At 55.0% G+C, this 26,192-nt stretch overlaps 1 protein-coding gene across 4 annotated transcripts in view; it reads right to left on the bottom strand.

Annotated features, from left to right (window-relative positions):
• AGO2 (argonaute RISC catalytic component 2) overlaps positions 1-22,319 on the bottom strand; it is a 93,743-nt gene extending 71,424 nt beyond the window's left edge. The window contains exons 1-2 of one of the 4 annotated variants that reach the window (XM_061438514.1): positions 22,104-22,319; positions 1,844-2,030 (exon numbers count right to left, since the gene is read on the bottom strand). Coding sequence is in view for 1 of the 4 variants with exons in the window: in XM_061438511.1 (XP_061294495.1) it covers positions 22,104-22,125 (22 nt within the window). In the remaining 3 variants the exon portion in view is untranslated. The other 3 variants (XM_061438511.1, XM_061438513.1, XM_061438512.1) reach the window with 3 other exon arrangements.
• Positions 22,320-26,192: the final 3,873 nt, after the last annotated feature.

The following is a 26,192-nucleotide window of genomic DNA, read 5'->3' as shown; positions in this document are numbered from 1 at the left end:
CTTTAAAATGGTAAATGTTATGTCATATATACTTTATAACACACACACGCGCATTTTCTCGGCACCGAGCTCCGAGCCCCATGGAGAGGAGCAGCACCCCGCTCCGGGGTCTTTGGTGGAGACACGCTCACCGCAGGGTCGTCAGCTCTGGCAGGTTCTTCAGATCTTCAACAGCCACAGGTGAAAGCACAGTGCTAACCCGGGGCTCTGCAGCTGCATCTTGAGAAAACGAGCCTGTTGTCTCTTTGAATATCCGTGTCATATAGGACAGAGATAGCCAGTCAGAACACAGGTTTTCAGCCGTTTCTTTCATGATACTGACTCCGCCTCCTGCCTCCCTGCAGCCCCCTCCGGGGCCCGCCCCGTTCACCCCTGGGCACACAGCCGCAGCCCCTCTCATTGTCGTCCCCACGGTCGTCAGTGGAAACCCCAACACACGGCCTCCATCCCTCTCCCGGGAGTGGCTTGGGCCTGGCTGGCTGCCCGCAGGCTGGGCGCGGTGCGGTGCGGGCGGAGGGCAGGTCACGGCCGGTGGTACACAGGGTCACTCAGAAACCTCACCAAGCGGAGTGGCTCACAGCTACCCAGGCAGGCACGGGTGCCAGGAAAACCAGCAGGTCCTGCACTCTCAGCCCGCCATCTACCAGCCCTAAAACGCCAGGCGTCCTAAACACTAAAGGGGCAGGACGGGAGCAGGAGCGAGGTTTACTGCTCCAGAGTGACCCCAGGGTCACCCGCAGAATCAGAGAGCAGAGCATCCTGAAGGCCTGGACGCCTCAACAGGTGCCTTTACGGCCTCAAGGAGGGTCCCCCACGCAGGACCAGCGTGGCCAAGATGCAGACCGTGAAGCCACACTCAGCACCAGGCTTGTGCCCGCGTCCAGCACTCTGCCCCTCTTGTCCACCTGGCGCCTCGCGCTGCACTGGGCCTCCCTCCACGCCCCACCTGCACCACCTCCTGGGACCGACCCCTCCAGACCCCATCGACCAGCTCAGCAGGATCACGGGCTCCCTGACAGGCTGGCCAGTCACATCGTGGGGGAGACGGGCCTACAAAGTCACGGCTGACATGACGGGAAGGGACAAACACTGGGAAACAAGCCGGCTGCCAGTGGGCTGTGCGGGAGACCGGGACATTCCAACCAGGTTTCATGGTTTCGGCAGGGTTTCATAGGAAACCTGCTTTGAGCAGATCCTGAAAAGAAGGAATTTCCATCCACAGGCAAGGGGGCCGGGACCAACACTGAGACCACAGAGACCGGGGGCAGGCGGGGCAGCTCCAGGGGTGGCGGTGGTGGAGGGGAGGTGCCGGGCCGGGAGGAGGGGTGGGAGGTTGCGCCAGCAGCGGGCAGCCAGCAGCCAGGTGGTCCGGGCGACATCCCAATCCTGATGCCGCTCCAGGGGTTAGACCGAGTTCCATAAATAGCCGGCAACCTTTGGTTCTGTCCAAGAGAGCAGTGTGACCACAGCAGGGCCCTGGCCACAGGCCCACAGGACTGCGCCAGCAGGGCACCTGCCATTCCCGGCTCCCGCGGGGACTTGCTGTCTGGAGCTCTTTCCTGACCATGAGCCCGTACCCTTTACCCGCTGACTGCTCACCCATCTGCCTCCAAGATCGCAAGCTCCCTAAGAGCAGGAACCCTCTGCTCTGGTCCACTCTCTCTTGGGCATCTGGGACAGGCCAGAGCAGGTGCCCCCACCCGGAGCCCAGAGGGTGGCTGGGGGAGGGGGCAGTGCTGACCTCGGCCACCGAGAGCGAGGTTCCTGCCCTTGTCCCTGGGCCAGGCTTGTGACAAGGCGGCAGTGCGTCAGCATTAACTCTTCACCAGCAATTTTCATGCACTCGGAGCGGCTGCCCACTGGTCAGCAATCAATTACAATGCGTCCTCTATGTAGGTCGCAGCGTTCACGCCCATTTTCTCCTGGGGCAGGTCAGAAGCCACGAGCAGAAGCCTGCAACCACCACTGTGAGACGCAGCGAGGCAATGGGCCGCACGCCAGGACACCGGCCGGGCACCTCGGGCGGCTTCCTGAGGAGGGAGGGGAAACACACCATGCTTTTTTTAATGGAAAAGCATTTTTTCTTTTTTTGCGAAGCATATTTTTAAAATTTTTTTTAATTGTGGTAAAAGTCGCATAATTTGAAACATACTATTCTAACCATATCTAAGCGCACAGCAGCTGGCCGTGGTGCCCAGGACGTCCACATGGTGGTACAACTCTCACCCTCACGCGTCTCTGGAGTTTTCCATCTTCCCAAACCGAAACTCTGTCCCCATCAAACACTCACGTCCCACCTCCCCCAGCCAGCATCTACCAGTGTACTTTCTGACTCTATGAACTTGACTATTCTCGTTTAAGTGGAGTCGAACCGCATTTGTCTGCACCTACGAATATCCTTTACTTTTAAACACAGAGGTGATGAAGAGCAAGCAGACCGGTGGCAGGAAGCGGGAGGCTCTTCGTCCAGGCCCACAGAAACGCTTTAAACTCAGTCTGCATGCCAGCCGGGAACAGAAGCACTTCCAGACTGACAATCTCTCTCAGATGGACACCCAAACGCAACGTGTACTCAGGGCGTCGGAAAAACCATCAGCACCTGCTGGCAAACACAGGGGCTTTCATAACAGACAACTTTCATGAACACCTGCTCAGAAAGCACAAGCAGAATTCAGAGAACTAAGGACACCGCTCACAGGAGCTGCCTATTTTCACAAAGAGCTCTGAGACCTGAGGGAGAGTCACGCTCCTTCACCAAGAACCAACGGATGACCCGTGTCCTTCCACGCCGGAGACGGTCACTCCTGCGGCCTCCCACCCACATCAGCTCCACGGAACAGGCCATCCAGCTCTGTCCCAGCCCCAGACCCCTGCTGCAGTCCCAGCTGGCCACACAGACAAGAACTCAGACTCCAAATCAGACTGACTTCTTGGGCAGTTTTATGAAAACATGCTTGTAAGTCGTGAAACCACTTCATCAAAGTGGAACATCTCTCTACACGCTCAGGGATAAGACGGTTCGGGAGGCTGAGACCACGCAACGCGGGCTTCTCCTGACTCAGCAGTTCTCCCCGAGTGCTCATGGGCACTCCTGGGGGGTCCCTAAGACCTTCTGAGGGGCTTCCTGGGGTTAAAGCTCTGTCCCTCAAATTCTGAGCTGTCATACGCCCTCTCTGCTGGCAGGGACAGCTGCAGCGCCCCACCTGGACTGTCACCGGTCCCCCAGCAGAGACGCTCCCGGTGAGAGGTGCGGGGAGGCGGTTAACCTGGCGATGTGCTGAAAGGAGCAGTAGGTGCCTCACCAAGTGCTGACTCAGGCCTTTTCACTCTGAGAGAGAAACAGGAAACGCTTGCTCCCTAAGAACAACAGGATCTCGAGGAAGAGTGACCACACCAGGGCGAGCTGTGGGCTGACCCCTTTCTCCTCAGAGACTGGAGCTGGGAGCTGGGCAGATGCTTTCTCAAAACTGGACCTGTCCCTCCAGGAAAATAGTTGCCAGTATTTGCTACAATAATAAAATTCAAACTTCAAAGTGAAAACTAGAATTGTGGAAAACATGTGCTGGCCACCGTGAGCGTAAAGCCCCCAAACACTTAGGGGTCTGTGGCGAGCGCAGCAGAGGTGTGATGTCCCTGAGCACGGCCCCTCCCTGTGTCTGGGGGCCGCGTGTTTGAGACCCGATGTCCTCCAGTGACAAGGCGGATGCCACATGGCCACCGGCTACAGACAGCTTCACCTGGCCCAGTTTTGGACCCTGCAGGACAACTAGCTTTTAAGAAACTACAACTTGTTGCATTCTGGCGTGGTGGCAAACCACCTGTGAAGACCACTAACACTCCTGCCTTCCAGCCACACATCAGTGTGAGGCCAGATTTTCTTCATATACTTCAACCAAACAACACATCCCAGCAGACACAAACCACAAACTAACTGCTGCTTTTATCAAGCTAAATCTAAAGGAGATTTACAAAAGCCTGAAACAATACTACTCCTCATTCTTTTTTTTAGTTTTAAACAATGCTTTCATAAAAATATATTAATACATATCGGATTTCTTCTCAGCACAATACATTAAATGTTGGTCATTACAGCCCATCAATTAAGGCCCTCAATTTTAATATCTTATACAGTAATGGTGGCTCTAACCCATGTAAACAAAGGGTCTTTTGGCTCTCCGGTAGGTTGAGAATATAAAGAGGTCCTGAAACAAAAAGGTTTCAGAACGGCCTGAGCAGATCATTCTATGGGTGTGGCTTGTCCCCCGGGTGGCTCCACCCTGCACTTCTCCAGGAATAAAGCCAAGGGCAGCACATGGCAGTGACACAGCGGAGACTCCGTGTAGACGGAGGCACTGCAGACAGGCCACGTGTGATCTGGCTCCCAGCAGAGGCGGAGAAGGGCAACACTGGAAGCTGCATGGTCTGACCAGCGGGGGCGGCTGCACTCTCCCACCACCTGCACCGTCGCCCAGAGACGGCTTCCCCACCGGTGCTGCGTCTTGCTGATGTGAGCGCTGAGCACTCCACAGCCCTTCTCTGGGAAATCACCCACCAAGACGGGAAATGGACACAGAAAGTGTCACCCGAGTAAACACAGAACCAACCACCAGTAAACAAAAAAGTACGCCGTCCACGCATGTTCCAGAGGAACTGGAATGATACACGAGAGGCCTCAATGGTTAACCGACTTACAAACGTCGTTGGATGAACCCTGCTAGGTTTCTCCCAGTGCCAACAGCCTGGGCCAGAGGGAAGGTGGGCACCGGTCTGTGTGGGCAATGAACTCTCAGGATCCGGTAATAGAAATGCATGCAGTGTGCACACTTCCTGTCTTTTTTTTTTTTTTTTTGAGGTTTGGCAAATCATCACGTTACTTCCAAGTGTATCCAGTTATTTCAGTTTAAACAACTATTTATCAAGTGCTCAAGTCAAAGACCGGAGAAGGCGATGGCACCCCACTCCAGCACTCTTGTCTGGAAAATCCCATGGACGGAGGAGCCCGATCGGCTGCAGTCCATGGGGTCGCTCAGAGTCGGACAGGACTGAGCGACTTCACTTTCACTTTTCACCTTCATGCATTGGAGAAGGAAATGGCAACCCACTCCAGTATTCTTGCCTGGAGAATCCCAGGGACAGGGGAGCCTGGTGGGCTGCTGTCTATGGGGTTGCACAGAGTCGGACATGACTGAAGCAACTTAGCAGCAGCAGCAAGTCAAAGACAAACACCATCCACTTCAAAATACACAACATTTCACCAGGACAAGATCGGAGCAAACAGGTTCTCTTCACCACTTTCAGGGAGCAAACAGCATCCCCAACGGGCACCTAGATGGGAGGGTCACTGGCTGGAGTGCGCTCCTCACCAGGCTCGGGATCCCCATGGGTCACAAGACCACAGAGGAGAGGGGAAGGCCCCTTCGGACTCTCAGAAGGGCCAGAGCCTGCCCTTCTGTTCCTCAGATCAACCCACACCCTCTCCCCCAACCTTCTGCACTAACATGCCCCACGGTGGAACCGGGTCTCAGCACAGTGGCCCGTTAAGATGACACATACCAAGGGTGGCGCCCGTCTTGCAGGCCAAGGGGAGCAGCAGCACCTGGGCCCCTGGGGCTCACCAGGCATAGTCCTCTTCGTTCTGATGTAAAAAGTGGGGGAAACAGGCGCCGAGATCCAGGAGCTGGGCTTTCACAAGGCCTCTCCCCCATCACCCCATCCTGGTCATCACCCTCCACCAAAGCACGTGAAAATGACTGGTGAGCAGCAGGGGCAGTGCGAGGAAAAAAGAAACAGCCTGAGATGTCAGTAAAGGGTGGTTAACGGAGATTCCCTCTGGGGCAAACCAGGGCACCGCGGCCCAGAGTCAGAAATCCACGGTTTCAAAGAAAGCAAAACACAAGTCGGCATCCACTAATCCAAACAGCACGCCTCCACTCCCCACCCCCCAAACCAACCAACTGCTCTTTAATCAAAATACTGGAAAAGGCAGACCCACCTAAGCTAAGTCCATTTCCCCCTTTTACTGTGTAATGAAGTCTGCCCTACTACACGGAACGCCCTTACAGCCTCCTGCACATCCACGTAATTACAGTGAAGCCAGGCGGCTGCCTTCCCGGGTGCTCGTCAACCCCGGGGCCCTCGCCACCTGTCAGGGCCCTCGGGGTCAAGGCCCTAGGCCTGCAGGGAGCTGCCCAGACCCGAATCCGGGGCCGGCGCCTCCCACCGTGTGCCCTGCCTGCACTTTTGTGCCTCTGTTCCCTCTCCTCTAGAACAGTGGGGGCGGCTAACAGGTCCCACTAGGGTCGAGTCCACACCCGAAAAGCACCCAAGTGCCCGGTACTCGGCTGGCAGGATGCCCACCGAGCTGCTGCAGCCAGCACTCACCTGGCTGACCTCCCGCACTGCACAGTCCATACCTGGCAGCTGAAGCCGCGTCACGGGTGCGATTCTCACAGCGCCTCCTCACACAGACCTGTGGCCACTCCCTGCAGGCCAGCACCATTCGCTCATTCATAGCTTTCAGCACAGTCCACCATTAACTGCTTCCTGAGTCCTGTGATCATGCTGTGAACGGCACTCTCAGTGGTAAGGATACAGGTATCGACTGGCCAAACACTGAAAACAAACCACTTTTAAAATAAACAAAAATGCAATAAAGTGGACGGTGACAGGCCACCACGCAGCACTCAGGTCCTGGCGGCCCAGGAGTGGCCAAGCAGGGCTCAGCCTCCACCAGCTACCTACCCGGGTCCCCAGGCCCCACAGCTGGCCTTCAGTGCCGCCCTGGGCCCCGGCGGGGGGCCGCCAAGCACACGGCCCACCTTGCACGACCCTGAAACAACCGTCTGAGCAGCGGCAGAAACACCATCCAAGAACCGAGACCAACAGCGGGGACCCCTCCACTAGTGGAGCGGCAGCTGGCATGCCGGCACCAGGTACAAGGGCACCACGCGTCACGCTAGAACAGTCCTTTCTGTGGAGCGCAGCACGTTTTGGGGAGGTAAACACAGGTTGGGTGAAACTTTAACACGCTTAGAGTAGAAGCAGTCTTGCTTATTTAGAAAAAGGGGTGAGCTTCTTGCAAGGGTCGGTTTCCAGCTCCCCACACAGCTTGGTGACACGCCGAGACACTCCCCTTTCGTGCACCACGGCCGCCGTCCACAAGGAGGTCTGCTTCAAATTAAAACACACTATTGAGTTGCAGCACTAACGGGTCTGCTTTGCTTCTCCTGGGCTTTGTTTAGAAATGGCTTTGACAATGTCCAAGCGAACAACTGGGGCCCAGGACGGGAAAGCCAGGCAGAGGCACAGGAGCACCTGCTCCCGGCCCCAGAGGGCGCTTCCTGAGACACGGGCTACACCACTTGTCCATACCGATTTGCAATCTCTAATCTCCAAATCGAAGCTCGCCCCCAGTGGACGAGTCTTTCTGGAACATAACGGACGACCCCATGGACTGATGGACGTGCGGCGATGTGGGGCTCACCAGGGCAGTGGGGGGAGCTCTGGGGGTCTGCACTGGGTGGTCTGTGTCTTTGCACAGGCACCCCCGTGACCAAGCCCTGTCCAACTTATCCACCCCTGGGGTCCAGGTCAGAGAGGAGCCTCCCGCCCACCCCATCACCTCCTCAGCCATACCCACCTCATGCAGCCCTCAGCAGCCCCAGGCAGCGTTGGCACAAGCGGATCTCTAAGTGTCACTTTCAAATTCCCCTAAGAAGGGCACGTTCCTCAAAGAAGCTGCAACATTTCTTCCACCCGCCAGCATCACCAGCCCACTCCAGTATTCCTGCCTGGGAAACCCCATGGACAGAGGAGCCTGGCGGGTGACACTCAATGGGATCACAAAGAATCAGACACGACTTAGCAACTAAACAAAAAATCATCGCGGTAATAAGAAGTAACATGCGTTGAGCACATCCCAGGCACCAGCAGGCACTTCTGCATGTTAACTCATTTTACCATCACAATAAAACGGCTGTTAAATGTGATCTCTGTAACAATCGGGCACATTGAGCACACGTAAGGAAACAATTATATGACGTTGATAATTATGAGTAAGTATGCATAATCCACACTTGCTGGAACTAAATCTCTCTATTACATACAAAATATAATACAGTATGTCGCAAATGTTCTGCTACATCATTCTACGTGAATACATAGTTATCACCCCCATTTTACAGGCACCAGAAGTAACGAGATGCCGCGAACTGGGACACAGCTGCAGGGGCCCTGCTCGCTTCCTGGGGGGCTCCCCTGAGGAGAGGAGGGCCTGGGGGAGTGGAGCAGCTCTCAGCCTTGGGGCCCAGTGCCCACTAAGGGGGACTCACAGGGGTCCCGGAGCCCACCTGACACACGGGGTGTCTGTAATTAACCACAGAGGGTAGGCACGGCTAAGAGCCTGTACTTCGTTTCTGCTAAGCCGCCTGTCTCCAACACACACACCCATCCACCAGACAGACCCCAATGACCTGCTTCCCAGCAACAGCACTGAGGATGCAGCCAGGAGACGTGGTCCTGCCCTCTGGCAGCTTCCAGTTGGCGAGAGACGGGACTCCCGGCCGTCCCTCGGCACTTCACTGGGGACGGTGAAGGAGAGGTGTGTGCTCCGAGTGCGTGTCAGGACGGTGAGGGGCCTGCAGCCACGGAGTGCCCGAGCTCCCCGACCCGCCGGACCGTTGCCAAGTCTCTGCAGAAGTGCTGGCACGGCGCCCTAGGGGAGACGGTGGTGAGGATGGTCCCACAGCCGGGGGGCACGCAGCCACAGGAACCAAGCTGCGGCTGCCCCTGGAGGCCGCCGCCCCACACGAGCGCCTGCCGTCATCTTTTAAACATCACTGTAAACACCCTCCAACAAATGTAAACGGCCCTCGGAAGCGCTCATGGTATTATGTGAAAAGGGAAAACGCAAAATTTTAAGTGTAGGCTGCCCCCAGCTATCTATGTATGTACAGGAAAAAACGTCTGGAAGCAAACACATTCACTACTTCTTCCAAGGGTCGTTACCCGTGCATTTTTTTTCTCTTTTTGTTTCAGTATCTTCTAAATTCTCTGAAATAAGCATGTATTCCTTTTATCATGAAAGATAAAATAATTAAAAAAAAAAACAAAACAGAACCAAAAGGCAGCAGCGCCTGTGGTCACCTCCCAACAGTAAGAAAGCTCCGAGGCAGACCCGGGTGGGGCGGGGCGCGGGCCCTGCTGGGGGCGTGCTGCCGCTCCTGGCCTAGGAAGGCCGCCCTGGCCCTCGGGGTCCACGCGAGCCAGTGAGCGGGCGGCGTGCGGGCTCCTCGCTGTTCCTGCAGCGCCTCCGCCTCCCCGGGGGACGGCCGGCCCTCCCGGCGGCCACCTGCGGCACCCAGTCACCACGCTGATGGTTCCGAGTGCAGCGCCTACAACAGTGGGGTCCCTGAGCCTGCCCAGTTCATTCCCTTTTTGGCCACACTGTGTGGCCTGTGGATCTTGTCCCCTGATCAGGGATTGAACCCACACCTTCAGCAGTGAAAGCCTGGAGTCTTAACCACTGGACGACCAGGAAAGCCCCTAAATGGAATCTCTCATTTACTAGAAGAGCGCAGAGAGAGAACTCAGGAGGAGGACTGACCGAGTGCCCCCGGCCAGACAGTGAGCGGCCACACGCAGACCGGCTCTCCAGGTAGCAGCTTGTCTCTCCCCGGGGGCGGGCAGCAATTCTGAAACTACTTTCCATGTCTGCTCAGCCTGAACAAATGAGCAAATACACTGGGGGCAATGAGACCTAGACTTCTCACTATCTGATGAAGACCCAACTATCTGATGAAGAAGCTGTAAATAAGGAAAGAGGACAGCTAGAGTAAACCCAGAGACACGAGACTGAAACCAGCAATGCCAGCGAGAATGCAGTTTGTGATGCACACACAGAGAAACAGCTATGTGTATGTACAGGCGTGTGAGTACATGTACATCCCATGTCCACTGAGAAGCGGGGCAGGAAAACCACAACAGAGGCTGGAGTGTCCTGCAGGTGCAGAAGGGAAGCCACCAGAAAACAGCGGGGGTGAGCTGAGAAGACACAGCGCAGCCTGAGAGAGCGCCCACGGGGAGGGCACAAAAGACGGGGCAGAGAGGGGCTCCAGCCTTCTCAAGTGCAGAGGCGTGAGGGGCCGGGACGGCAAACGAGGCCGGCCCCCGGCTGCCCAAGGGCTGGCCAGGAAGCGGGCAGTCATCTGACCCCAAGCCTGAGGAAGACCTTCAGGCGAGCTCGCAGCAGCGGACCGAAGCTAGTTTCCCCACTTTGGTAACAGCGCTCGCACGAACGCTACAAAAGGGTAACACCGGGGACGCTGGTGTGGGACTTCTGCATCTCTGGCTCCTTTCCTAAGTCTGACACTGCCTCTCAGTAAATGAATACCGACAAACGCACTGACACCAGGCTTCTGGTAACGAGGGAGGGGAGCCGGGCGGGGCTGATGCCAGGCTGAGCGCACAGCCAGGCGGAGTGCCGAGACACGGGCCTCCTGTGGTCTCTACTCCTCTGAATATTTGAATTCTTCCTTATTAAAAAGTCTTTTAAAACTTTTTCTCAAAATTATAATCCAATAAAAAAATACACAAAATTTTTTCTCAAAGCCTGCAGACTCAACTTAAATCTGCCCACCTCTACTGGTGTACCGCCTCACCGCCCAGCCAAGCCCCAAAGCAATCAGGCATCTTCCGGACCACCTGCCTCCTGACCCCCACGTGCTCCGCCGGCCACCCTCAGAGCCTCTCCAGCATGCCAGTCTTGGGCATCTTCAAGCCCCCTCCCCCCGTTTTCCACCAGCAGCCAGGGGCTCCCAGGAAACACACATGGCAGCTGTGCGTCTCTCACGCTTGCCCCCAACGTTCTGCATGAAAACCTCTGTGCTCAGGGCAGCCTCTGCCCCGGCCCTGTCTCCTGCCACCACCCCTCCACAGGCCAGGCTGCCCATCACGTTCCCTCTGGAATGTACCCTCCTCCCACCGTCCCCAGGGATCTCTGGTGACTGGGTGATGCTCCTCTGTGTTCCTGACTCAGTGAGCTGGGGGTGGGGGTACGCAGGAGCGCCGCGGTTTGCACCCAGCACTGTTCCCTGGGCACCGGGCAAGACGCCCAGCACACAGCTGGCACTCAGTATGTACCCAGAAGGTGAGCACTTTTGACTCCAGCTCCAGGCTGGAGCTGGGTACTGGACCCTTACCTGCTCTGCCACCCTGTTACATTATGAAGCTTTACTGCGTTCATCTAGTTGTCCAGGTTCCAAACATCCTCTAAACTCTAGCACGAAAAAATGGATGTACCTTACAGCTATTAGGTAGATCTGGGCAAAATGCACCTAAATCTAATATTTTTTTCTACTTTGGTAAGTAATAAAATATGCCAGACGTGATATATTACACTACTAACTTCACTTTCTAAGAGGCTGTGATGACAATAATCGGTGTTGGTGAGGATGCAGAGAACCCGAAACCACTCCATGGAAACAGTGCATCAGTTCCTCTCAAAGTCACAGAGTAAAACCCAGCAATTCCACTCCCGGTAGGCGCCCAGGAGAAATGAAGACATATGCCACACACCAACCCATAGGCGAACGTTCACAGCAGCAGTAGCCACGACAGCCAGGAGGCAGAAACCACCCAAACGCCCATCGATCACAGATGAATGGGTAAACAAACTGTGATACAGCACGTAAGGGACCGGTCAGCCACGAAGCGTGGACACAGAGACACGAGCCCTGAAAACGCTCGGGGAAGAGCCGCAGAAGGTCACGTGCTTCATGACTCCACTTACGTGAAATATCCAGCGGAGGCAGATCCACAGGCAGTGAGGCCTGGTGGTCCCCGGGGCTGGAGGGAGTGGGGAACGGGGAGGGACCGCTTAATGGGCAGAGTTTCCTTTTGGGGTGACGGGAATGCTTTGGAACCAGACAGAGGCGATGCGTGCCTAACGCTGAATGCACCAGACGTCACTCATGTTCTGTGCGTCTCCTCTCAATCAAAAAAGAGCCTGTGACATCCTGAAAAACACGGCCTCTCTGAAACACTGATGATCTTTTTTCTCTGCCTTTGTTAACATTCAGACACACTTGGGACAGACCACACAAGCAACAGAAAGAGCCGAGGACAAGGGCTGCAGGCCCGTCCCCAAGCTAAGGCAAGGGAAGGCCTTCCTAGCTGTGCTGAGCGTGCAGAGCAGGGGACCAGGGGGCCTGGAGCGGGGAGGCCAAGCCAGCACCCTGCAGCACCAGTCTGAGAACCACCACCCCCACCCCAGAAAGCAACTCTGCAAAGTTCATCAACAGCCATCACTCTACAACACGGACTTAAAAATATCTTACTTCAGAAAAACACGCAAAAAAAAATAGAAACTTCTCTTCAAATAAGTGCTTGCTGAAACACCAGAAACCATCAGATAGCTCAGCGGGGTGTGCCTCGTCTCACAGGGATGTCAACCTGCAGGCCACCCGGGCGGGCACCACCCTTACCCACTGCTCCCGTGGTGGACGCTGATAAACCCATCTGGGCGCCCCCTCCTCCTGTGATAAGCCCAGACTGGGCTCAGCCCCTTTCTTGCCACAATGCTCCAGCATCCAGGACTACCACCATCTCAGGTGAGATACCTCCTGCTGAAATGAGACTCAAATCCCTTAAAAAGCCAAGCCAGTTCTTTCTTTTTCTTCTAAAGACAAAAGACAAAAAAAAAAGAAAATGTCACCCAGAGCTCCTGTAGCTTTACAACCAAATTTCTCACAATCTTTTCTATTTACTTCACAGCACTAGTTCTCGGAGAATTTTCACCCAGACATGCGCTTTTCCTTAACGCACCTCTAGAATCCCGTCACTGAGAGAAGGTGGCTCACCAGCCCTGCATCACAGGACCCCATACCTGGTGAAACCACAGCTCCACCCACATCCCACACCTGCCCAGCTCTGCCCAGCCCTGCCCTGGGCGTGAACAGGCCCTAACGCACTCCACCCTCACAGCAAGGGAGGCACTCGGCCCTGGTTTACACGTGAAGACACTGGGCTAAAACCAGGCGCGGGTGCCTCCTCAGGCTCCCACTCCACGTGCCCACAGAGCTTCTAACTGGGCACCTTCCAGGCCTATCTCCTGAGGGCACAGCTTTGGACAAGATCTAAGGAAGCCAGGAGGGAGGAAGTTACCTCGACTGCCTCGCCTCTACTGGCCAGGTCAGCGTGGCTCAGCGTCAGAGACCCTCACGACACTGGGAGCCGGCTTAATCACCAGAGGTGAGCGGAGAGGTTGGGGCATGGAGGGAAGACCACCCAGCACCTGCCTCTGAGAGGCTACATGTCTACCTTTGCGCGGATGTCCGCTTCCACTGTCTATTTAAGCAAATCAACTGGCAAGTGGCCCCCGTGACCCACTTCCCTCCACACAGCTCGACAGCATCCCTGCGAGGTCACCCTCCACTCCAGATGCAGAGCACCAGGGTGGGCTGCGGGCAGAGTTTTCAGAGCGTACACAAGTTTCAATTCAACAGGTTTAACTTTTGAACAATCAAGAGTTGACTGCAATAAGGATTTATTGAGTAAAAAGAAAGCAGACTACAGTAGACACCAGAAAGAGACAAAAGATAACCAAGACGTCCTGGGCAGCAAGCAAAGGGAGCTGACATCCGGACAAGACCCCCACCATAGCACTGGGTGCTATATAAAGATGCAAAGTGAAGGCCACAGATTTTTATCTCCCGGATTTCTTAGAATCGCCTTAAATTTAGCGTATCTGTAAAAGAAAACTGACCCCTGCTGCTCCTTCCTCCCTGGGGTCAGCACTGAGAGGCCAGCAGGTCAGCTGGGGGCGTGGTCTTCAGCCCTCGCCACGCCCCAGATACACACTGCCCTGCTCAGCACTGCCCTGCCACCAGCAGGGAACCTGACCACGACCCCACCAGACACAGACGAAGACTCCTGCCACCAGGCTAGACCCCCTTCCTGCAACACAACCGCCAAATGCTCCCAGAGGGGCCCCAGAGCCTACAGAACAAAAGAGCCCTACGCTCAGCTCACTCTTAGGTACCCACAGCATCACCCCCCCAAACCTCTGACGTCACACCCAGTGCCCACCTACCCGGACCACCTCTCTTCTCCGCAGGCTGCCCTGCCTTCATTCATGCTGCTCTCTTCTCTGCCTTAAGACAGAGCCAACCTGATCGGCCAGCCAGCCAGGGAAGCTTTTGTTGTGGAAACAGAGCATCAGCGTTGTACCAACTCTAATGAATTAATGGAACCTAACGATTAACAATCAACAGCAGGTAGTATTCACGCTAAAAAGAAAGCACCAGAACCCAAAAAAAGTAGAACCTGCCTTTGGATCTGACCACTAACTTGCAGGAAATTCACACAGGACAAACACACTGAATTACACCAAGGAGACCCCATCAGCCAAGTCCAGTCGGCGAGTCAAGATACCACACATGAGCCAGTGTCTTCACCCCAGCAATAGTAAGCACTGGGGAAGAGGAAGGCGAAGACTAGAGACTGAGAGTGTGACTGTTTAGGGCCGGGGGTAGGGGAGTGAGGAACAACAGCTAACGCGTACAGCCTTTCTTTGGGGACAGGAGACAAAAACATCCTCAGATTGTGGTGATGGCTGCACAAGTCTGAATGTGCTAAATAAAACAGCCTGCGTTTTATACTGAGCTTCCCAGGCGGCGCAGTGGTGAAGAATCTGCCTACCAACGCAGGGGACATGGGTTCGATCCCTGGGTCGGGAAGATCCCCTGGAGGAGGACGTGGCAACCCACTCCAGTATTCTTGCCTGGGAAATCTCATGGACAGAGGAGCCTGGCGGGCTGCAGTCCTTGGGGTCACAAAGAGTCGGACACGACTGAGCGACTAAGCAACAGAGGTACACGAGTTTCATGTCAATGAAGCTCTCCCCTGAAGCTGATACCAAAGAGACGCATCAGCCAGTCACATGTGGGCCTCACCTGGATCCCAGTTCAACCAACTGTGAACAGATCTGGACACTGAGCAGGTGGTGCGGGACACTGGCAACCAGGGGTTACGGGAGGGGGCGGGGGAGGCGAAGACAGACCCCCTTCTCTCACGGGAATCTTCTGGCCTGCTGGAAATGACCTGAGACGCCTGGGGTCTGTATCGAGCCAAGAGGCAGGATGGGGACCAGGGCTCCTGGGGAGACAGGGCTGCCCCTGGGTGCGGGCGGGGTGGCACACAGGCTCCTCCCCACACGTTCCAGCTGACCCCAGCTCAACATCCCCGTGCAAGCCCCTCAGGGCCGCCTCCCTGATTCCACCAGCCCACAGCCATCACTGAAAAAACTCTGTCCAGCCGCTCTTGGGCTCCACGTCCCCCCAAAGGCTCCGAGCTCAGCCTGACTTTCGTCTCTCCCCTTCTTCTGGCCCAGGTTGCTCCAAGATGCCTTCTCAGTGCAGCTGCACTGGCCACCGTGCCACAGGGCCCCGCGCAGCGCACCAGGCAGGGGCCCCAGACACACTTCACAACCACCGTTTTTGTGCATGACTTGCTTTGCGTCTCCATTCCCCCTCACATGAGCTCCTGCCATTCACCCGCAAAAGCCTGCGACGCCTCCAGCTCAAGGCTAAGTTGTAATTACCAGTCTTGGCCCTGAGATGCCCTCCAAGTCTAATGTGAGGTTCGTGGACTGAGCCACACACGTTCACATTTAACAAGCCGCAACTTGTTGGGGCGGCAGCACGCAGAGGGAACCAAAGGTCCCAGCAATGTCCCCTGGTCCCGGCTGCGAGCAGAGCGGCGTCCCCTGACTCACTAGCTCACCACCTGCAGACAGAGCCTGGAGCTCCCTCAGCGTCACCCCACTGGCCGTGCCCATCCACTGCCCAGTCCTGTCTGCAGAGGCTTCACTGCACAGCTGGGTCTGCTCCGAATGACTCTGCCAGGGACATGAGCTTCGAGCATCAGGGCTAACCTTCCACTTCCCCGGTACTAAGCCTCCAAAGCAGCTGTGGCCACCCGGCACCTGCGGCATTTATCAGTGATGTGGCTCTTAGGGCTTGCGAAGTAAAGACCCAGAGGTCAGCCAGGAGGGTCACGGAGAGGAGCGGTCACTGGGTGGAACAAGAGTGGGAGAAGCCACTGTGTGCAGAGGAGACCCGAGGATAAAGTGACCGCGGCGTGGGGACCGCAATAACTAGGAGGCACCTCCCGCGTCCTCTCCCCAACCAGAACACCTCCACCGTCAGGCGCTTTCCCGGCACGAGGAGGAGACTGAGGTCCAGGGAAGCTGAGCACGCGCCCAGTCCTGGAGCCAGGACTCGAGTGAGGTCGGCCTGACCTGGACCCGTGCTCTGGGCTTGCGTCACAACGACACCTAGCTCCCAGAAGCTCCCAGCAGATGCGCCGACGGCCTGGGTTTTGTCCAAAGTTGTGCTCTTCACCGCTCAGCGTCTTCCTTTGCTTTCTTTCCACTTCTTTCTTGTACTTCTGTTGCTCCTTTGTTCCTACAAAAAGCAGATGATGCCACCACCTGCAAGGCCGGGAGAAGGCCTCCATTTTCCCTGGCCCTGCTCGGCCGGCCGCGTGGACGGGCCCACGGCCCACGAGAGCAGCGGCGAGGGCCCTAAAAACACGGGCGCTGCTGAGTCAGGAGCATCAGCCAGACTCTGAGACTCAGAGGGAGGCGCCCCCCAGAGCCCCAGCCACAAAGCACCCTGGTCACGCCAAACACCCTGCCACCTTCTCGTCCTGCATAAGCTCAGTTAAAGCAAGGCTGAGCCAGGGGGCCTGAGAAGGGGCTTAGCAAGTTTCCAGTGCAGGGGCCTCCCCACCCCCAGTTCACACACAAACAAAGGCCCCCACCCAGCCCTCGACCACATGAATGGCCGGCCGGGCTCAAGCTCTTCCATCGACATGAACGTGCCATTGTGAGAACCGACTCTCAGAGGCTGTACTGTTTTACTTTGAGTCAAAGCCGACAGAACATCTCAAATGACTCTGACCTATGAACCTCAGTATTTTGACCTTTTATGTGCAACTCTCTAAGAACTAGAGCTCAGAGCTGAAACACCGAGAAGTAACTTGAAAAACCCCCAAAACAATGCCCCTTGGGAGACTGCCTGGGAGGCAGGAGGCTCCGAGAGACAAGAAGGATTCAGATACAATGAGACAGAGTCGGGTAGAAAGTACCTGGATTCCTAACGTGGCTGGTTTTAACCCGGCCACAGTTCTGTTTGTTTGTTGCTATGGGTTCTTAAAGATGGATACATAACAATTTTCACTGCGAATTCACTGGAGTCCCCAGTAACAACCTATAGAAGCCTCCTTCTGCCCCAATTCTAAGCTGCAGCCTCAGCAATATGAACCATAACTACAGTTAATGAAAGGCGAGGTTGTCATTCAATCAGACCTTTAAGCTTTACCAGGCAGGGAACCACAGGTACACTTAACTGCTTATGGTCCATCATACAGGCCCCTTTAGCACACCCACACCCTCACCTAGACACACACCCAAAGCCCCACCCACCCGGCCCGCAATCCCACTCTCTGGAGGCTGACCTCCAAGGTGTGTTTCAGTCCTGGGCTCCTCCCCAGGGCTGATCCCCAGTGAAGGTGCTCCGTGGGGGCTGCTCCAGGCTCACCTCAACATCCTCTCCCGCCCCGACCCCCAGCACCAATGGGTCTCCAGCTCCTTCTAAAAAACAAGCAGCTGGGACATCTGCAAAATGTAATTTCCTGGGTCTTCGGGGCTTCCCTGTGGCTCAGCTAGTAAAGAATCTGCCTGCAATATGGGAGACCTGGGTTCAATCCCAGGGTTGGGAAGATCCCCTGGAGAAAGGAAAGGCTTTCCACTCCAGGATTCTGGCCTAGAGAATTCCATGGATTGCATAGTCCATGGGGTCACAAAGAGCCTGACACGATGAGAGACTTTCACTTTCACTTTCAGGGGCAGAGGTGGAGAAAAGCCTTCGGGTGGGCGCCGGGCTGCACCCCCCTCCCCAGGGCGCCAGGTCCCACTTACCGAGCCCAGGCTGTGGGCCAGTCTATGAACTCGTGTCCACCTGAGCCCAAGACCCCGTCCTCCACCTCCAGCACCGCCTCAGCCGCCCAGAACCTCAATCTCGACGCGAGCAAACTCGCCGTGTGGTTCTCTCCACACAGCCGGCTGGTCCTTCCCTCCTCCTGGGGATGAGGAGGAGCGAAGCTGCAGCACAGGCAGCGCTTCCCCTCTTCACCCCACGGCCCTTCTGCGGAAACAGCCCCGCGTAAAAAGTGGGCTCTACCACAATGAATGCTGAAGATGCCAAGTGGCCGGCCCCAAAATGTCGCTGAAGATAAGTGTGTCTGAATTAAAGTCACAAGCGGCTGGGTCTCATCAGCCTTTCCCAAGGAAGCCCAGGAACCTTGAACAGCTGGCTTCTTTCTAGAAACAATTAAAGGAAACGGGGAAAAGATACACACCCTCTGAAGAAGAGATCTTACAAGTCATCCTCTGAAGAAGAGATCTTACAAGTCAGTGGGGTGGAGGGTAGCGGGAGACTCTAAAGATCCTCAAAGGCGTAAAACCAAATTCATGTGTGAACTTTTAATAAAATTCAGGATCCAAAACAACCAGGAAGTAAACACACTTCTGAGATAATGAGAGAAATTGATTATGGACTGTTAAGTGTGGCAACAGCATTGAGTTTTAAATGCCCCCATCCTTCAGACACGGTACTTAAGCATTCAGGGTGAAACCACAGGGCTGGAATCCACTTTAGACTATCTCCACAGAGAAAAGGGGGGAAAGGGAAGATGTGAAGCAAATGTGGAAAATCTTGATATTTGCTGAGGCTGGTGATGGATAAATGGGAGCATATGATACCAGTCACTCTACTTCTGTGTACTTAGATTATTTCACAATAGATACTGTTTTAAAAGTAAAGCGATACATTTTGAGTGTTCATGATAGCAATTCACAAAACAAAAATATATTTTATCAGACTGGGACTCTGCCGTAGTGTTGCATAACAGATTATAAAGAATAAACCCTCCTGGCATTTTAAAAACTCTGACACAAACTTGAAGTTACAGGAAATAATATTCTTCTGAACTGCATAAGTTTTAGGAGCTGAACCTTTCACATTTTTTTTTTCCTTTCACACTTAACTTTAAATCCTTCTTCAAGGTTTAACAGAGCCATCAAGGGAAACTGGACGGCTAGCCAGCCATGCCCTGCAGCAGCTCCCCAGGGCGAAGCGCCGTCTGCTATTCGGCAAAGGTGCAGGGTTACTGGGAGACTGGCCCAGATCTTCTCTGAGATGACTGGGGTTGGGGGAGAGAAGCAGCAGGGTGCAGGAGGAGTGAAATGACTCTAGAAACCACAGTGAGAGTCCCTCATTCTTAAAGTCACAATCCTGTTCAGACAACTTTGCAACAAGACTTCCATGTGGCAGAAGTTACTCTGTAGCAGGTCTGTGAGGAATGTAACCCACAGAAGTCTGAGCACAGTGAAAAAACGGACCAACAAGCCCCCTTCAGGAGGCAATACTGAGATTCCTTTTAAGGTCGCTAAGCGGTTTGGGGGGGGAAAAATTGTTCATCTATGAAAGTTCAGGGTCACTGGAGAATCCACCCATCCTAAACCACTAACTCTTTTGAATAATTAAAAAATAAACAAAAACAAAAAACTAATAGTAACTACCTAACTTTAAGAGTCCAGATACCAATTCACATACATAATAGCATTTCCTAACAGACATAACACAGTCCATAACAAGACTCTATTTTTTAAGTTAATTTACTTAGTCACTTAATAAGGGTATTAAAATGGGAAGTAGCAAAACTATTTGTAAGTTTTTCTACAATCCAGTTCAAATGTCTTTTTATTATTCTAAATTAGGAAATACATTAAAAAGAGTTTCACCGAAGAGACTCTATTCCAAATATCCTTCTTAAATAAAATTAAAAGCCTGAGTGTGTAGAATAAAACTGAACTGCATCACAGCCTTATAATTACGGCATGCTTGTAGAGCCTGAAATTTGGGTTCATTCCCATCCTGCCGTTCACTGGCTAAGAACTATCCTATAGACTCATTTATTTTTTCAACCAAAGCTGTCTGATTTCAGAGCAGGTTTATCTGCGAACAGTGAATGAGAGGCCCCCTCCCCACCAGGCCACGATGCACAGGCCCACATCAGAGCAAGATTCTTTCAAGAGCCATGGAGAACCCGGAACGAGCCTAGAGATGCAGAGAACTAAAGCTTTTTGGAAAATAAAATAGACAAGAAAATATCCCAGTGCAGAGCACACAGCACTGGCGAGCGGTTCTTCCTGAAGCTCATGTTTCAATTATACTCTAACACCCGAGCACTGGGTCCAGTCTACATGTAACAGGTGTTTCTTCTTGGGGGGGTCAAGGTCAAAAAAACCCAGAGCCACTTCTCTAAAGGGAGTGTATGGAGAGTCTGCTTGGAATCACACACATCGTCCTCCTGCTCGCTGGCTGGCTGACCTTTGAAAGCCTCATCGCCTCTCTGTGCTTCTGCTGTCCATCTTCAAAATGACCACCAGCAACTTAGCAAGCTGTCCAGTGGATCAGTTAACGTCAGACACAACACAAAAGCTTGACCTTCCCCAAGGTTCTTCACTTTTCTGGGCCTCCAACTTTTGCATTGAAAATCTGAAAAAATGTTCAGTGTAGTGGCTAAGACTTGCTGGGTTCCTTCAGAGGGATGGGCGGGGAGATTCACACTCACCCAGGTGTGGGGACTACCCTGCCACATCATGGATGGGTGCTGCCCACCCAGGGTTCTAAGAAGCCAAGTCTGTCTGCCCCCAGGACTGTGACTGGAGCCCTGGGCCTTTCCCCACCAGGGCTGAGTCACCTTCCAGATTACAGTTAAAACCATTACAGTTAAAACCATTCTTCTATCAAATTGCTGAGAGCAATTTAAAAGTTGCTCTGGCTCAGCCTTGGAGAAGCTTTCTAACTAAGTGACATCAGAAAACAGGACAGTGAGTATTCACAAGGCACAGGACTGTTTGTAAATAGAAAGTGTTAAGGGATCCAAATGGATCAGAAGAGTCTGAAGGGGTCCCGCCAAAGCCCCAGCAGCAGGAGGCTTGGGAGGGCCAGGACCCACAAAAGGCAGGACCGAGCCGGCAGGGCCTGCAGCCCGCTGGAGCCTGGTGGACAAAGGGGACAGGATATGCCCTGTCCAAGTGGCAGGGCCAGCGGGAAATTTAGAAGCCACGTGCCTGGCGGGAGAAGGGAAAAAGCTTAACAACATTTGACCATTTTCTTGGCTCAGCAAAGTTAATCGCCCCCAAAAAAGTTCTTTAAAAGATGTGTTACTGCTCTAAGTTTTTCAGAACTTTTCTAAAGAAAGGGAGGCCGGCTAGTGAGAAAATACGCTAAGGAAATCAGCACATCTCCTCACCTTCCTCTAGTTAATTGTAAAAGGCAATTAACACTTGAATAAGGAGCCTGTGTGTCTGGAATGAAAATGAGACGCGCGCAGGTTTAGGGTTTTAGGGCGCCTTCCTATCTCTCTCTGTCCGCGGTCCTAACTACCAGCAAGAAGTGGCCAAAATTCAGCATTTCCAGACTTTCCTTCGGAGAAGGGGCCGCAGAAGTGCTGGCAAAAAGAAAAACGAAACTGAGAGCGCTCCAGGCTCGCCGCGGCTCGGTCTGCGCCCAGCGGCCGCGCTCCTCCCCGCGCCGCCCGCACCCCGAGTTCGGCGCCCCCGGCCGGGGCCTCTCCGCCCCCGGGCGCTTCGAGCGCGGCCCCGGCCTCGGCCCCGCCGGCCCCGCGCGGTGCAGGGGCCCGGGCGCCGGGCGCAGGAAGCCGGGCAGGCGGGCGCCCGGGCCTCGGGCCTACACGCGGGCCGCCCGGCCCAGTCCGCGCTCCGGCCCGGTCCCAGCCCGCCGGGCCGCGGCGGAGACGAGGCGCGGGAAGGGCCCAGGCCGCGCGGGGCGCCCCGACGACTCGGGCCCGAGGAGGAGGCCGGGGCCGCGCGTCCGCCCTGGGGCCGAGGGGACGGCCGGCAGCCCCCCGCGACCCCCGGGCTCCCCGATCCCCCGGCCCGCGGTCCCCCGCCCGCCCGCGCCGCGCTCGCGCCCGGCCCGCCAACCGCCGCGGGGAGGAGCGCGCGGACTCACCGGGGCCGGCTCCCGAGTACATGGTGGCGCCGCCGAGGGGCTCCGGGGCCGAGGGGCGGCCGCGCGCGCGCCACGGGCCCCGACGCCGCGAGCCGCGAGGGAGCCGCCGGCCGCACGATCCGCCCCGGCGCGGCCGCCAAACAGGTTTACCCGACGCGGCCGGGGCGGCGGGCGGAGGGGGCGGCGGGCGGAGGCGGCGGCGGCGGCGGCGGCGGCGGCGGCGGGCGGGCGGGCGGGCGGGCGGGGGAGGGGGAGGGGAGGGGAGGGGAGGGGAGGGGAGGGGAGAGGAGGGGAGGGGAGGGGGAGGGGCGGGGCGAGGGAGCGGCCGGGGGCGGGGCGGGAGAGGAGGAGGTGCGGGAGGGGCGGGGCCCGCGCGGCGGGGGCGGGGCACGGGAGCGGGAGGGCGGGGCCCGCGCGGCAGCCGAGGCGGGCGGCGGGCGCGGCGGCCTGGGCGGGCGCCGGCGAGGGTGGCGCGAGGTCCCGCAGCAGGGGCGCACGCGGGGCCGGGGGGGTGCCCTGCAGCCACTCAGAAGCGCGACGTCTTCTCCGACTGGGCGGAGCGGGCGGCGCGGCGCTGCCCCCCCCACCCCCGCTGCCGAGACCGGGAAGAAAGAAAAGAAAACACAGCCCTCCCCTCCCCGGCGCGCGCGAGCCGACCCTTCCCCGTTCCGAGCCCCCGCCGCGCCGGGCGAGCTGGGGCCCCGTGTGGACGCGGTGCCGCCCGCACCCCGGCGCCCCGGCATCGCAGCTGGGCTCTTTTATGCAATAAAGGAAATGTGAATGTCGCGAAGGTTCCTCCGGACCCGGAGCTTGAACTTGAACGCGCCCGGGTCCTAGCACACTACCACACCGCCACCTCCCGGCGAAGAACCTACCTAGAGAATTCCTGTAAAGAGCTTCAGGTTTTGGTCAATTTTAGCCGCTATCAGTGATCAGATCAAACTGTAACTCCTCATTCCAGCCTTCGGGGCCTCCCCTGTTCCTTTACTTGGGACCCTATATCGGACCCCCTCGTGCTCCCCCGTACATCTCTGTGTTCGCCCCCCTCGTGCAGAAACGTTCTCCCTCCAGCCAAACCCCTGCATCCAGTTTCTGCTTTTCGGAGCCATTTCCAGGCAGGCCAGCCATAGGTCAACACCTTTCTCCCCTGCTTGATGAGGGATTAGAAACCGGAAGGTGAAATACAATCCGAAATTGCTTGTCATCGTTTTAACATACTTGCCTGCTCCTTTCTTCCTTGGGTAAGCAAGTATTATCTGACACCCAGTGCCTGTGACCGTGTGTTCCGCTGGCCTAGGATGGTACAAAGATGAACAGGAGTTCTGCCTGCAAGCATCCAATAGGTTTGTTTCTCTCTCTGCAATGCTCAAGGACATTCTTAAATAAATGCAAGAGAATCCACCTGTCCTCCAGAAAGAAACTTAAAAGGGCTTCCATCTTCACCAAATAATTGATATGAATGAAGGGGTCCCATGGCATCAGCCTCAGAGGTGTCCATTCTTCCCTGTCTAATCCTCTGTCCACCACCCGCATCCTCATAGGGACCCAGACCACCTCTCCACCTGACCGTCATGCTGTGGAAACACAAATCCACGGTGACCCTAGGCAGCTACTCGCTCAGCTGAATGTGTGTTTAGGAGCCCAGGTAGCCTGGGTAAGAAGGCACGCCAGGGTGGGACTGGGTACCACCCAGATGTGCCATCAGCCTTAAAACAGGTGATGTTTGCTCACCGGGTGGAATCTAGCGATGGAAATGAACACCCTTCATCGAAGTAGGACAAAGTGGATGAATCTCTCCAAGGTTGAGTGAAAGAAGCCAGAAAAGATACTGCATGAGTCCATTTATGAAAGTTCTAAAACTAGGCAAATCGAACTACATCGTTCAGGGAAGCATCATTGAGCAGCAAAACGCTGAAGTAAGGAAAAGGTGGTTACCTAAGCGTTAGAACGGGGGTCCTTCTAGGGGTAGGGGTGCTGAGACCACCAGAGGCCTGGGGCTGTGGGCTGAAGCCGCCCTGCCCCTGACAGCACTGCTCATTATGCAAGTCTCTTAAGCTGCCCATTTATTTGTATATACTTTTCTGTGCCTTTGCTATATTTCACTGCTGCTGCTGCTAAGTCTCTTCAGTCGTGTCCAACTCTGTGTGACCTCATAGACAGCAGCCCATCAGGCTCCCCCGTCCCTGGGATTCTCCAGGCAAGAACACTGGAGTGGGTTGCCATTTCCTTCTCCAATGCATGAAAGCGAAAAGTGAAAGTGAAGTCTCTCAGTCGTTTCCGACTCTTAGCGACCCCATGGACTGCAGCCTACCAGGCTCCTCCGTCCATGGGGTTTGCCAGGCAAGAGTACTGGAGTGGGGTGCCATTGCCTTCTCCACTATAAAGACATTTAAAAATCATAATCATAAATGTTGTCACTCTAGTTAGGAACCCTTCACGCCTAGTACTGCTCGGTTCTGCCCGGCTCCCTCGAGTTCCCACCGCACTATTTTCAGCTTCCTAGGCCTCACCACTCTGCTACAATTGCGGCCTCCCTTCCTTTGAGCTCTGCCTTCCGCTTCTTTGATCCCTTGTGTTCGGTAACTTTGTTGCAAGGGCTCCTCTGAAAGTCCAGCCAGACCAGGTCTCCTGAGCCCTTCTCTGCAGAGAGTGCGCAAGTCTGCCCACCACTCCCACTCCCCCTCGAGGGGACCCCCTTGCCCACCTCTCCGGGTGGCGGGCATCCAGCTGCTTTCTCTATCCTTGTGTCCCACTAGTTTCAGGCCTACCTCGTGAAGCCACGTCCCTCTCCTATCTCCTCCTCCCAGCTCTTTCTCCTGTGTCCCCAGTACGCCAGTATTCACCATCCACGGGAAAAAAAAATCCAGGCCCCTCTGCCTTCTGCCTCTCCCCTGAGGAGTGAGTTTACTTAACCCACTTAGTCCAGTCCACTCAGCTGTGTGTGAAACGCTTCTAGGCCCATCTCTGTTCCTCCAGGTCTTCATCCAACATTTGGGTGTTGACCACACAGGGTGGATTCGCGGGTCTTCTGGGGCCCAGTCTTTCTCCCTGATGTAATTCACTGCTCCCTACATACTTGAATCCTATATGGATCCCTCTGCCTGGCTAGACCTGCAGGGCTGTAGTCACAGCCAGGGATCCCCCAGGTCTGCATGTGGGAGTCACTGGATCTGGAGCAGTAACCCCGCAGGGAAGCAAAACACACTCAGTAAACACCAGGCTTGCTGCTGTGGTCATCAGGCCCATAGGCGCTCAATGCAGGGTTCCTTTGTCTCTTCAAGACTAAAGCGTGGGCACTGAAATAAAACAGTTTCCAAAAACATGTTCTGCTGTGATAAATGAGGGGTTAGGAGGTTACATAAACTGGGAAGCACCGAGTTAAGCAACACTGACTAGGCGCACTGGCTGCGGCCCTTCTCAGAGCGTTGAATGCAGTGTTGAGTTTTGATTCTAGGGATTTCCCTGAATCCTATCCTTTCAGGAATAAGTGAAACACATTTGTTTCATTTGGGGGGAAAATGAACAAATGAAACATTTCAGGAACAAATGAAACACATTTTTTCATTTCAGGAAAAATGTGCTTACACTCCTAAGCAATTTCATCACACTAACCCGACATTAAACGGAAACCAGTTAGTGTGAATACATAAACACTTTTGTCATTTATGCACTCAACAGAGGCTAAGTCAAGAATCCTGCATACACAAATGAGCAGGGCCACCTCCTTGCAGCACCCACTGCCAGCTGTCATCCCCTGGAACTCGGAAGTCTGGGCTTCCTAATCTATGACCTAATCTGTGTCCAGGAGACACAACTTTACTGCGGAGCATGTCTGCTCCTCCACGTAATGAGGAAAGAGCAGCCAGGATGCCACTGACACGAAAAAACTCACTCAAAGTGAGAGGAAGGATTTAAATGTAAACATAAAGCTATAAAACTTTAAAAATAATGGAGAGATAAAATCTTTGGGCTCTATGGCTAGCCAAACAGTTCTTAGGGACAATCCATAAAAACAACTGTGGATACCCTAGATTTCATCAAAATTAAAGCTCTATGAAAGCCTCTGTTAAAAGCATAAAAAGAGAAGCT

This window comes from Bos javanicus, chromosome 14 (genome assembly GCF_032452875.1).
Source record: "Bos javanicus breed banteng chromosome 14, ARS-OSU_banteng_1.0, whole genome shotgun sequence".
NCBI lineage: Eukaryota > Metazoa > Chordata > Mammalia > Artiodactyla > Bovidae > Bos > Bos javanicus.
This window is presented reverse-complemented; position numbering and strand designations above follow the sequence as displayed.